General features: G+C 43.1%; 1 protein-coding gene and 1 pseudogene across 9 annotated transcripts in view; both read left to right on the forward strand.

Moving 5' to 3' along the window:
- Positions 1-3,530, forward strand: part of SIDT1 (SID1 transmembrane family member 1) — a 100,659-nt gene extending 97,129 nt beyond the window's left edge. For all 9 annotated transcript variants that reach the window (XM_003950161.6, XM_063807011.1, XM_526266.9 and 6 more), the window contains 2 exons: positions 49-162; positions 1,592-3,530. In XM_003950161.6, the coding sequence (XP_003950210.1) occupies positions 49-162; positions 1,592-1,654 (177 nt within the window). In that variant the 3' untranslated portion in view covers positions 1,655-3,530. The remainder of the gene's footprint in view (positions 1-48; positions 163-1,591) is intronic.
- On the forward strand, positions 1,745-3,530 carry LOC112208655 (uncharacterized; annotated as a pseudogene).
- Positions 3,531-14,298: the final 10,768 nt, after the last annotated feature.

The following is a 14,298-nucleotide window of genomic DNA, read 5'->3' on the forward strand; positions in this document are numbered from 1 at the left end:
AGTTGAACTATGGGAATCTTGCCCATGTCCTGCCTCACCTTCCTCCAGAGAACTCCGGCCGAATCCCGGGAGAAGAACCGCGAGTGCATTCTGCTGGATTTCTTCGATGACCATGACATCTGGCACTTCCTCTCTGCTACTGCTCTGTTTTTCTCATTCTTGGTGAGTTCATATCTATCTTTTTGTGACTTTCTTCTCTCTTTACATCTTGTACTCTCATTTTCTTCTTCTGCTCTTCCTTACTTTTTTTATATTCCTCTCTAATTTTACTTTCCATTTCCTCCTTGTAATTCAATGTACAGACCATCTTATTTCTTTCACAAATTTTATATCCTTTGGTTAGATCTTTAGTTTTTCTTTTACTCTTCAATATCTTTAGACACAGAGGGACAAAATTACTTTCCCTAAGTTGCACAGCACGTTTGTTCTGAATTGGTTATTAGACCCACATGCCCAGAATTCCCCCAGGAACCACTTTTAGCAATTCCGATAACATTGGGTTATTCCTTCTTATGCCATACTCACATTCCTCCTCCTCCTCCTCCTCCAGTCTCCCTGACTATTTCACAGATATTTTACATATTCCTTAAGTGGCTTGGGGTAGCAGCCACGTGTCTGTTGCCTTCTGACCAGTCTGTCCCAAATCTCTCCTGTAGTTTCTCTATTTTTTTGCCCCAACCCTTTCTCAGAAGCCATGAGTATTTATATCAACCCTGGATTATAGTTCCATCCTTTAATCCTAACTTTGACTTTTCCCAATTAAAAGTCCATGGTGCCTGTAGGCAGGTTCAATTGACAATTAACAACCCTACTAGACTCCTGGGCTCCAGACCTACTAGATGCCCGGGCTCCACGCTAAGCGGGCTCAGGCAGGCCATATGACTTCAAGAGTGGAGCAGGGCTATCCCCTAGTGGCCAGTTTGGAAAGCTTGGCCAATCTGTATAAACAGTCCTTACGTCTTTTACTTTTGATCGTCACCTTCATGAGAGAGACAGAGACAGCAAAAGTGGAACTAAAGATTCCACGTGGGGCAGTAGTAGTCAAAGGAACTAGAAATGGAGGAGGAGGGTACATTTCTTATATAGCAATACTCTATCCAACAGGACTTTATTCCTTTGACTCTTGATGTAAATGTCCCCTAAGTAATGACTTCCCAGGCCACCCTATCAACATTTTTTACCTCCCCACACCTGATACTTCCTGTATTTCCTCCCTTATTTAACTTCTATCCTTAGCACTTAATACTATCTAACATGCTATATTTTACTCATGTATTTGTTTCACGTCTAAAGCCCTCTTTAGAATGTAAGCTACATGGAGAATAGGGATTTTTGTCTCTTTCATTACAAACTATATCTCCATAGCATCTGGAATAGCACATCATAAACCTTCATGAATATTTAATTGACAAATGAATTGTATAATTATAATAAGTGCCTATTAAGAGCAAAGGATTGCAGAGAGCTGCAGAAGGCATGAGAATGAGAGGGAACTAACAGTTTCCAGTCTGTGTGCATCTCAGAGAGAAAACAGGACTTAGTGTGACAGTGACTGTCCGTTCCTTTCATTTCTCTGTCCCTCTCACTTCAGGTTTTGTTAACTTTGGATGATGACCTTGATGTGGTTCGGAGAGACCAGATCCCTGTCTTCTGAACCTCCAACATTAAGAGAGGGGAGGGAGCAATCAATCTTGGTGCTGTTTCACGAGAATTACAGTGACCACAGCAAAGTAACCACTGCCAGATGCTCCATTCACCCTCTGTAGAGCCAACTCTGCATTCACACAGGAAGGAGAGGGGCTGCGGGAGATTTAAACCTGCAAGAAAGGAGGCAGAAGGGGAGCCATGTTTTGAGGATGGACGCAAACCTGAGGAGCTGAGAAACACTTGCTCCTTCCATCCGCAGCTTTGGGAGTGCAACAGGGATAGGCACTGCATCCAAGTCAACTCACCATCTTGGGGTCCCTCCCGCCCTCATGGAGACTTGCCAGCAATGGCAGAATGCTGCTGCACACTTCCCTCCAGTTGTCGCCCTGCCCAGAAAGGCCAGCAGCTTGGACTTCCTGCCCAGAAACTGTGTTGGCCCCCATCACACCTCTGCAACACCTGCTGCTCCAGCAAGAGGATGTGATTCTTTAGAATATGGCGGGGAGGTGACCCCAGGCCCTGCCCTACTGGGATAGATGTTTTAATGGCACCAGCTAGTCACCTCCCAGAAGAAACTCTGTATATTTCCCCCAGGTTTCTGATGCCATCAGAAGGGCTCAGGAGTGGGGTTTGTCACACATTCCTCTTAACAAGTAACTGTCACTGGGACCGAGTCCTGGGTGCTTACATATTCCTTCGTGTCTTCATCTCACTGACCTGTGTGGACCTCATCACTCAGACTCTGCCTTCTTGGAAAGGCCCTGTCACTCCACAGATGTCTGGCCAGCTTCAAGGCAGAAGGAAAAACAGGAAAAGCTCTTTTAACAGCAGCAGGAACAAGAGAAATGACTAACCATACTAAAAGACTGGTAACAGCAGCAGCAGCCAGACAGGCCTCACCTTAAGGACTTGGGCTGCCAGAGCAAATTCAGCAGAGTGAGCAGTGCTTATTTGGCCTCCCATTCACACAGCTCAGTTCTGTGCCCACATCACCTTTGGGGAAGAAATCAGCATTCTAATCAGGGACACTACTTCAGGAGTCCTCCACAGCGAGTCCGTCATCTGTCACTTTATGTAGATCAGGGTTCTAGACTTCTTCCCTGAGGTTCTCAGAAGCAGCTCTCAGGATGAACGTATTGTCCTCTTCCCCTCTTCTTGCAAAGTGCACAGCTAATCTAATGTTGTCTCTCGGTTGCACCTGACATTCTCTCCCCAGTAAGGTGTTGGCAAGCTCAGCATCTGGGTTCCACTCTCACACTGTCTGGCAGCTCTGTGTCTGAGAAGTTCTACATTGACCAGGCCCCCTTGTTGCCTGGAGTATGACATAATCAGAAAATAGACGTATAAATGTGCACATGCGTATGTATTTGCTTGTGAAATTAAAGTCACCTCTTGCCTCTGCTTTCCTGATCATTCGTTAGAGAAATGGATCAGGCATTTTTTAAAATTATTATTCTTTCTCTAAACTGTTTGCTTTGTGTTCAAAAACCCATTTTAGAAGTTTGAACAGCAAGCTTTTCCTGATTTTAAAACACAAAGATGCTTTCAATGAAATATTTTATGATTTTTTTTAAAGTCCCCAAATGTGTACTTAGCCTTCTGTTATTCCTTATTCTTTAAGCAGTGTTGGCTTCCATTGACCATATGAAGGCCACCAATTAAATGGTTGTGTTAATCCAACATGTAAAAAACTTTTTGGCAGGGCACAGTGGCTCACGCCTGTAATCCCAACACTTTGGGAGGCTGAGGCAGGAGGATCACTTGAGCCCAGGAGATTGACGCCGCAGTGAACTATGATTGTGCCCCTGCACTCCAGCCTGGATGACAGAGTGAGACCCCATCTCTTAAAAAATAAAAAAAAATAAAAATTTGAACCTGTTTCACTATGGCTAGTTTGACCTAATTTCTTTATCTTAACGCACTATGGTTTCTAATCCACAGAAGACCAAGGGAGGAAATGTGAACAACAAAGTCCATTCAAGTCGCCCTGTGGCTGAAGCGAATAAATTTTCAGATGCATAACCTGTTTGGTAGCTTGTTTGGGAAGATGTGAGCGGAAATGGGGAAAGGGCCCTGGAGGAAAGGGTGGACTGTGCTGCTGAAGCCTTCACTGTTTTCTGATCACGTCTGTCTTGTGCTACAAACGCACACACTGTGGTCAGTTTTGTTCCTGCAACAGTACTGAAAATCCAGACCAAGCTTGTTTTTACAAATATCAGTTCTAAATGTACATGTTGCTAATTCTTTCCACAGCGCCAGTCTCACGGTTGGAGGACATAAAGTCATTCAGCTGCATCTGTAGGATTTACACAAGGGCTGGGGCGGAGGGGAGCACAGAGAGCTTAAAGAGCTTAACGAGCCATTTCTGTAGTGCAGTATCTATGCTAACTCTTGCCTGGGTTCATGGACTTCACTCTTTAAAAGGGAAAGGAAGAGTGACTCAGAAAGCCGGGTTCAACAGGAGCATAACCGGAGAAAAGCAGTCACTATGAAGAGGCTCTTGGCAAAGTAAGCACAGAAGTAATAAAAGCAGTTCAGCTGGAGCAGGACAGAGGTGTAGCAGCCAGAGGAGCAAAGCTGTGCACATAAAAAATGACCTCTTCACACCCCTGACAAATGCTGGAGAAGCAGCCCCACCTCTTTATGCTCCACGGTTTACTGAGGGATTCGCCCAGTTTTATTTTAGCAGCAGGAGAAGCCAGTGGAATGCTGGACTATCTGGGGAAGGGACTTTCCATGACTGAAGGAGGTCACCGAGCCAGCTCCTCGGGGCAAAGAAAATGGCAGCTGCTCTCTTTGTAACTCCAGGCACCCACCAGAAGGTTCTGTGGGGTCACAACATGCATGTGTCGGTAAATCAAATACCCAAATCCTCCTCAATATGGGTGATAGTCTCTATCCAAAACTCACGGGAAAGGGAGGAACAAAGATAAACACTATTCACAGAAGGAACAGTACAATCTGTGGAAGATTCTGGAGTCCACCTACTCGCTGTGTGCCCTTGGGGAAGTGACTGAAACTCTCAGATCCTCAGCTGGCACACCTCCATGATTCTACGTGAGAATGGCAAAGGTGGAGGTGTGCAGGGTACCAGGAGCAGTGCTCACGCAGACAGGATCCTCAGCTCACCCTCCTGAATCCCACAGGAAGGCAGGGCAAGAGTGGATCTATCAGCCAGTCTGGGATCTCTCTCCTCCAGGGGCTCTTCATTGAAACCGACTGTTTCGTTTCCTGTCCTCAGCTCCAGGCCCTGAACAGGTTGGGAGGCCTCTTCATCTTCAGAGACACTGCCCACAGCTGTTCAGCCTCCTCTCATCCCTACCCCCTTCCTTGTCCTTTGTAGCTGCATTTCCCTGACTCTGGCCCTGAATATCCTTATGCCAACTCAGAAGAAAAAAAATGCTTCCAAAGCTAGGGCCAAGTGGGAAAGCCTGGCTGTTTATAATGTGACACCTCATCACTGCTGTCTCTGCCCTGGGAATCTCAAGAAAAACCTAGGTTTTCTCCTCTCGAGTAGCTATTACAACCCTATTTCAGGGAATGCCACGTGCAAATGTTTCCCTCCCTTCCCACCCTTATTACCAAACATTCTGTAGGGCAAGCTTGCATCTTCAGCTAAGGAGAATGCTTCAGCCTGCAGGTGACAAAACAGTCTCTGAAAGAGGAAGCATGGTTTTGAAATGAACCACTATGAATCTAATGTCCCTGGTGAAACTAAGGAGAAGCACTATCGGTAGAGATTCTATTTGCTGTGCTTGAAGCAATGGAAAATGCTTTGTTTACCATGATTCCACCCAGCTTATAGTAGTTTTGTTTTTTGTTTTTTTAACACTGGAGGAGACAAGATATATTTATGTGGCTAAGTTTTAATGTCTCCTCAATACGAAGGCACCTTTGTTAACAAGGTTAAGTGCATGTTAAATCTTAGGCCTTAACACCCATGAATTCGAGGAATCTGGGGAAGAGTCACAGATCAGCCTTCACCACTGAGTTTCTATAACACCAGAGCAAGAGAGTTTCACTTGGGTCTCCTCTGTAGAAAGAGACCTGTCCTCAATGAACTCCAAGGCGGGGCCTGTTTACACTGGACAGCTTTCCTGAAGCATGGTCTTGCTATTCTTATTGTAGTACAAAAAAGACTAGATGGATACCGTTGTTCACGAAGAAGTACCCTTTGCTCCCCCAATTTTAGAGAAAAGATCCCTGCCTTCTTCTTAAATATCTCTAGATTAAGAGATTTTATCATTTTCCCTGAACTCTGAAAATTGTTTAAATTCCTTGGCTCTGTCCTACATCTTTTTGTCTACCTTGAAGTCCCTGTCATCTAAGTTTTATTCATTTCACTGGAGATGAACAATAGCTGACTTTTTTTTAATATAAAAGAACCTTGAAGTCATGTTACAGTTCAGTCAAGTGCTAAATAAAAACTAGGGGTCCCATCTCCTGTCCCGGCATTATAGTTACGATTTAGTAATCAACAGATTTAAACAGTGAAAGATTTTCAAAGCAGGGCAAGAGAAAACTGATATACAATTTCAACATGGCTCACTCTTGAGCCCCTGTTTTATATTTAAATCTTGACTTTTTTGTGTGAATTATGACTCTAGGTCCTTGAAGCAGAATATTCTCCAAAATAATTCAAACGCTCTCTCTTTTAGGGTGCTACAACATTACCATCCCAGAAAGAAGTAGGTTTGCATTTTATGATTTGCATTAAATTGCTTATCTGAACCTTTCACAAGGCACCCTGGTACTAGGCAGGCCTCTTTGAGGAAACAGGACATATTTAGGCATGAGGTTTACTCTGCGTTTATCTCAACATGGGATACCTTGTGAAGTAATAAGCTTTTTGAGGGGGTGCATTTCCCCTTTATCCTCTCATCACATCTCCGTTCACTTACATAGAATCGGAAATACAGCTTTAGTAAACAGTCATGAAATATTTGGGCTAGGCACTGTGAGAAAATGGGCACAGCAGTGAACAAAATGCACGTCAGTGAACAAAATGCCGGGCGCGGTGGCACGTGCCTGTAGTCCCAGCTACTCGGGAGGCTGAGGCTGGAGGATCGCTAGAGTCCAGGAGTTCTGGGCTGTAGTGCGCTATGCCGATCGGGTGTCCACACTAAGTTGGGCATCAATATGGTGACCTCCCGGGAGCAGGGGACCACCAGGTTGCCTAAGGAGGGGTGAACTGGCCCAGGTCATCTACAGTCCATTAGGGAAGATGGACATGAAAAAAACACATGATTATAATCTGTTAATGATAATCAGGCAAAAAGCTACAAGAAGAGAACATCCTTATAAGAATCTTATCATTATGTGCAGAACAGAAAAAAAAATCCAAGTAATTGTCAGCAATGTTTATGCTTAGATGTAAAGCCCTAATTGCTGATAGCATCTCTCTCACAGCCGAATTCCTCGAGAGCATATTTGGTTCTGGAGGCCTCCCTAAGAGACCTCTTTAGGGAGGTTCAGGCTTTCTCTGTCTATGGTTCCCAGTTCTACCACAAAACCAAACACAGAAATAAAGTAATTAGGGAGACTCTGCTTGGGCTCTGGTATCAGAGAAGGATGCTGGTTCTCAGGGAAGGGTGACTTTGAAGAAATAGGCTTCTTGCTGAGATTCCTCCAACTGGGTCTGAGAATTTCAAGTTGACTTTCAAAGGCGAGAACCTTATAATAATTATGTGGATGGAACATTCAGGAAAAGGAAAACTGAGATGCGGCAAGAATAATGTAAACGTGGAAGACCTTGAATGGAGACCAATTCGAAGGTCACGCTCAAGCAGTTAGTGATTTCTGAAAGTCTAAGGGGGAAGGGAACAGGTATGATTTTAGCCTGAACCATCCCTAAAAGCTATGAATGTGGAAGGTGTCTTTAAACAAGAAGGTAAATGAGACTGGATTGGACAAACAGGGAAAGATAGCTGCTTTGAGTAATGGAAGTTAAGAGGTAAGCTAGAAGGAAAAGAAAACTACTTCATGAAAAGCATTGGGTAGTAGTGTTGATGACACAGATGATGCGTGGAGCCTGCAGAAGGCCGTTTCAGTGTCTATAAAATGGATTGGGGACGGGGGACTAAAGGAGGAGGAAAAACTTTTGATGATAGGTTTGATCTTGTTTTCAAGTAAACTGAAAGCAAAAAGCAAGCAAGCCTTGGGGTCCACTGAGCTGAGACTACAGAGACTACTTACTACAGGCAGAATTTTAAAATATCATGTTGGGACTAACAGGGAAGCTTACAGCCTGTCGGACGCCTACAGCCTGGCCTGTCCTGCCCAGAGGAGGTGAATAACCGTCATTCCTAGGTAAAAGGGGAGAAGTCAGAAAAATAAGGTGATATAACTGATGACCTCAAATTTTTCATAAGAAAAATGAAAGTCCTAGTTTTAATCTCAGCAGAAAACAGAGATCTAGAGAGAAGGATAATTGGAGTGGGGATGATTTTATTCCATCCTTGAAGAAACAAAAACAGCTCCTCTGCCTAACTCTTCCTAAGAGGTTGCAACAACCTCACTCTGCTAGAGGACAAGTATGGGACTGAAGCTTTCAGTCTGCCCTCTTAGTGAGATCTTACTATTGGAAACTTATGTCCTCAATTCCTACCTTCCAATTTCTATTTATAGAACATTAAGTTTGGCATAACTGGTCATTAAAACAGCCAACATTCAGCTGGATGCAGTGGCTCACATCTGTAATCCCAGCACTTTGGGAGGCCAAGGCAGGTGGATCACTTGAGGGCCGGAGTTCAAGACCAGCCTGGCCAACATGACAAAACCCCATCTCTACTAAAAATATAAAAAAGGTATGGCCCGGCACAGTGGCCCACACCTATAATCCCAGTACTTTGGGAGGTCGAGGCGAGTGGATCACCTGAGGTCAGTAGTTCAAGCCCAGCTTGGCCAACATGGCGAAACCTTGTCTTTACCAAAAATACAAAAAAAAAAAAAAAAAATTAGCCGGGTGTGGTGGCGTACATCTGTAATCCCAGCTACTAGGGAGGCTGAGGCAGGAGAATCTCTTGAACCCGGGAGGCGTAGTTTGCAATGAGCTGAGATAGCGCCGCTGCACTCCAGCCTAGGGGACAGAGCAAGGCTCCATCTCGAAAAAAATACAAAAATTAGCTGGGTGTGGTGGCAAGCACCTGTAATCCCAGCTACTCAGGAGGCTGAGGCACAAGAATCTCTTGAGCCTGGAAGGTGGAGGTTGCAGTGAGCCATGATTGCACCACTGCACTCCAGCCTGAGCAATAGAGTGAGACCCTGTCTCAAAAAAAAAAAAAAAAAAAAGCCAACATTCATCATTGGGCACTCTGCCAAGGGTTTTATACACATAACCACATCTAATCCTGAGAAGTTATTACTATTACCATTAGCCCCATTTCCTAGATGGAGAAACTGAAACTTGGACAAGTCACTGTTCAGGAAGTGAAGTGAATGGTGCAGAAACCTGGACTAATAGGAATGAGTGGCTCAGGTAACAAGAACAGAGAAAAAGACAACAGACTGTGCTGCAATGAAGATTCGCCTTTTATTTTTGTGTGTACCTATATGTGCAAAACACAGGCCTGGAATTATATAACTGTTGAAGGTATTAACAAAAAGAAAAGCATTTTCCAAAATACGGAAGACATATGCCTGACATATAAACCTGAGTAACAATGAAACCCATTGTGCCTTAGGAAAGCCAATCAATAAAACCGCGGCTGTGAAGCATTTTGGCTCTCTAAACTGGAACAGCTGGATTTATATAAGGACTATTGCTTCAGGTTCTAAGCTTGTAAAGTTAAGAACCAAAGTCCTTTTTATAAATTCAATGATTGCACTTGTCAAAGCACTGTAGACCCAAAGATTCATTTTAAATTAAAATATGTGCAGCATAAAGCATCAGGTTACTACTGGGAGCCTGTTGTTTCAAAAACGAAATTTAAAATGGAGAGAAAGCACAGGAATGTAGTGCGGTTATTTATTTTCTAAAAAACATTCAGTAGACCAGTGCATTGGCTCATGCCTATAATTCCAGCACTTGCGGAGGCCAAGGCAGGAGGACCACTCGAGGCCAGGAGTTTGAAACCAGCCTGGACAACATAGCAAGATCCTGTCTCTACAAAAAAAGAAAATTAGAGGTTAAAAAACATTTAAAAACTCAAAAAGTTGTCAAGAGTCTAAAAGTTCTCCAAAGCTGCCTCCAAAACCAATCTGTGCTGGCCTCATGGATCAGGCAGAATCTCCAGCTCCCTCAGTGGTCAAACCATCTTTGTTCTTAGTCTCTGGGCCCAGCTCTCTTCTCCTATAAGGTAGTAGTTTCATCCCAGCTACTTTAAATTTTCTTCCCCAAAACATTTTAAAGAAAAATTTTAGGCTGGGCACAGTGGCTCACGCCTGTAATCCCAACACTTTGGGAGGCTGAGGCAAGCGGATCACGAGATCAGGAGATTGAGACCATCCTGGCTAATATGGTGAAACCCTGTCTCTACTAAAAATACAAAAAAATTAGCCAGGCGTGGTGGCAGGTGCCTGTAATCCCAGCTTCTCAGGAGGCTGAGGCAGGGGAATTGCTTGAACCTAGGAGACGGAGGAGGCAGTCAGCCGAGATCGTACTACTGTGCCACTGCACCCCAGCCTGGCAACAGAGGGAGACTCTGTCTCAAAAAAAAAAAAAGAAAAGAAAAGAAAAAAAAAAAGAAAAGAAAAGAAAAAGAAAAGTTTAGACAAAGGAACTACCTGCACTGAACTGGAAAATCATATTTCCTCATTTAGGGTATAATGATAATGGTGATAAATGTTTCTGAGTTTGTCCAGAAATAAGACAAAAAAAGCAATAGGACTTGGTTTGGAACTCTGACATGCTAACGTACTCCTGTTTCACCTCCTGTACTAAGCTGTTGGTTGGGCTTTTTAAAAAATATATTTAAAGTGGGCCAGGCACAGTGGCTTAAAGCTGTAATCCCAGCACTTTGGGAGGCCGAGGGGGCCAGATCACTTGAGGTCAGGAGTTTGAGCCCAGCCTGGCCAACATGATGAAACCCTGTCCCTACTAAAAATATATAATTAGCTCGTGTGATGGTGCGTGCCTGTAATACCAGCTACTCAGGAGGCTGAGGCAGGAGAATCGCTTGAACCCAGGAGGTGGAGGTTGCAGAGAGCTGAGATCGCACCACTGCACTACAGCCTGGACAATAGAGTGAGACTCTGTCCCAAAAAAATAAAAATATTTAAAGTGAATTTGCATATCGCTTCATGGTAGCGTTTAAAAAAAAAGGTCGGGGGGATATAACCTAATTAAACCATGAATTCCCAGAAACTTCCCAAACCAGTAAGTTCTACACAACTACAGTCAGGCTGAAGCCTTTTTCCAAACCACAGATCTGAATGTGATTAAGCAGTGTAAGAAACCACCACCAACCAGACCCACGCAGCAGAAACTTAGTTAAAAGCTGGATGTTAGTATCTTCCCCCAAATCTGTAGCTTATTTGATCACGTGAAAAATTAAGTACTGATACTAGTTAACCAACCTACCTGACTTCTGAACTTATCTAGGAAGCAAATAAGCATCATCTCCTTAATTTCTCACAGGAGGAAAAGGGCAAAGGAGCTGTTGACCCTGATCAACTAAATATATTCTAGTGGAGACTGCATTTCAGTCTCACGTGCAGGAGAGGCGGAAATGAGGACGGTTATGGAAAATACATTTAAAACCTCATTTGTCCTTAACAACAGCCCTGTGAAGTATGCAGGACAGGTAATAACAACAATAAACAGGTAAGAATGAGAAGCAAAAAGACACAAAGAAGTTATGCCACTTTCCCAAAGTCACAGCCAGGTAACAGGGGAACAACACACAAAATAGTGCCATGCCTTTTCCCCTTCTAAAGAATGACAGTGGGCCGGGCGCGGTGGCTCACGCCTGTAATCCCAGCACTTTGGGAGGCCAAGGCAGGCGGATCAGGAGGTCAGGAGATCTAGACCATCCTGACTAACATGGTGAAACCCCATCTCTACTAAAAATACAAAAAAATTAGCTGGGCGTGGTGGCGGGTGCCTGTAGTCCCAGCTACTCAGGAGGCTGAGGCAGGAGAATGGCGTGAACCTGGGAGGCGGAGCTTGCAGTGAGCCGAGATCGCTCCGCTGCATTCCAGGCTGGGTGACAGAGCGAGACGCTGTCTTAAAAAAAAAAGAAAAGAAAAGAAAAGAAAAAAAAACGACAGTGCATTGGTTCACACCTGTAATTCCAGCACTTTGGGAGGCTAAGGAGAGAGGATCTTTTGAGCCAGGAGTTCAAGATCAGCCTGAGCAACATAGTGAGACCATGTCTCTACAAAAAATTTTTTTGATTAACTGGGCAAAGTGGTGCACACCTGTAGTTCCAGCTACACGAATAGCTGAAGCAGGAATATCCCTTGAGCCCAGGAGTTTGTGGTTGCAGTAAGCTATGATCACACCACTGCACTCCAGCCTGGGTGACAGAAAGATCTCTCTTTGAGACCTCTTTTTAGAACTTGTCTCAAAAAAAAGGAATGACAGTAAAATGACTTTTAGATATTGCCTACTCAGGGGAAATTTATTAAGAGAAAACCAACGTCTATTCAAACTTCCGGCTGGGTGCAGTGGCTCAAGCCTGTAATCCCAGCACCTTGGGAGGCCGAGGTGGGTGGATCACTTGAGGTCAGGAGTTTGAGACTGAGAGGTGACAACGTGCTAGCAGCCCTCGCTCACTCTCGGCACCTCCTCGGCCTCGGCGTCCACTCTGGCCGCACTCGAGGAGCCCTTCAGCCCGCTGCTGTGCTATGAGGGCCCCTCTCTGGGGCTGGCCGAGGCCGGAGATGGCTCCCTCTGCTCACCAGGAGTTCTGCCTCAGCCTCCCAGAATAGCTGGGATTACAGGCGCCGGCCACCACACCCAGCTAATTTTTTGTATTTTTCATAGAGACAGGGTTTCATCATGTTGGCCAGGCTGGTCTCAAACTCCTGGCCTCAGGTGATCCATCTGCCTCAGGCTCCCAAAGTGCTGGGATTACAGGCATGCGCCACCATGCCTGGGCAACTATGAACATTCTTATACGTGTCTTTTGGTGAACTTTTTTCCACAGTATATACTTAGTATACTATAGAATTGCTAAGTTATGGAGTAGGTATGTCTATGTCATTAAAGGATAATGCTAACAGTTTTCCAAAGTGGTTGTACGTATGTACACTTTCATCGGCGCTGTGTGAGAGTTCCCATTGTTCCACATCTTTGCCAACATTTGGCATTTGTCAGTTCTTTCCAGTTTAGCCTCTCTAGATGAGAAGGAAGTGGTATCTCATTGTATTTTGTTTTGCATTTCTTTGATGATTAATGATGTTGAGCCCCTTTTCATAGACTTCTTAGCCATTTGTGTGAAAGATTTGTTCAGGTCCTTTGCCCATTTTGAAAATCAGCTTATGAGTCATTTTCTTTTTTGATATATATAATCTTTGACAATCTGTGACTTGATGAAAAAAATTCTGCATTTTAATGAAGTCCAATCTAACAATTTTTTTCTTATATGGTTATGGTTGGATATTTCCTGTGGTGTCTTCTAAAATACTAGTTCTCAACTTTAGTCTCAGGATCCATTTATATTCCTAAACATTTTTGAGGAACCCAAAGAGTTTTTGTTTATGTGGGTTATATCTGTCAATATTTAGCATATTAGAAATAAAAATAGAAAATTTACAAACATTTATTAATACATTTAAAGATAATAAACTCATTACATAATACAAATAACATTTTATGTAAATAACTACATTTTCCCAAACAAAAATTGTGAGAAGATTGATGCTGTTTTACATTTTTGTAATCAGTTTAATGTCTGACTTGATAGACAATAGCTGAATTCCCATATGGGTTTCTGCATTCACTTTGCTGCAGTGTGTGTTTTGCTTGAAGTACCGTCAAGTGTCACTTAACAATGGTGAGACATTCTGAAAAATGTATCATTAGGGGTTTTTGCTGTTATGCCAACATCACGGAGTGTACTTACACCTACATGGTATAGCCTACTACACACCTGGGCTACAAACCTGTACAGGACGCTACTGCACTGAATACTATAGACAATTGTAACACAATGGTAAGTATTTGGGTATCTAAACATATGTAAACATAGAAAAGGTACAGTAAAAATATGGTATAAAAGATTAAAAAATGGTACACCTATATATAGGGCACTTACCATGAACACAGTTGCAGGACTGGAAGTTGTTCTGGGTGAGTCAATGAGTGAGTGGTCAGTGAATGGGAAGGCATAGGACATTACTCTGCATTAGACTTTATAAACACTGTACACTGAGGCTACACTAAATTTATTTTCTAAAAAAAAAATTTTCTTCAATAAATGAAACAGCTATTACATTTTTACTTTTAAACTTTAATTTTTTAACTTTTTTACTCTTTGGTAATAACAGCTTCAAACACAAACACATTGTAAAGTTGTACAAAAATATTTTTCTTTGTATCTTTATTCTATACTTTTTTCTATTTTTAAACTTTTTTATTTTTATTTTTTTTGAATTTGAATAAGTGTCATTTTTTATTTTCTTACTTTTTAAACATTTTGTAAAAAACTAAGGCACAAACATACACATTAGCCTAGGGTCAGGATGGTCAATATCACTGTCTTCTGC

This window comes from Pan troglodytes, chromosome 2 (assembly GCF_028858775.2).
Source record: "Pan troglodytes isolate AG18354 chromosome 2, NHGRI_mPanTro3-v2.0_pri, whole genome shotgun sequence".
NCBI lineage: Eukaryota > Metazoa > Chordata > Mammalia > Primates > Hominidae > Pan > Pan troglodytes.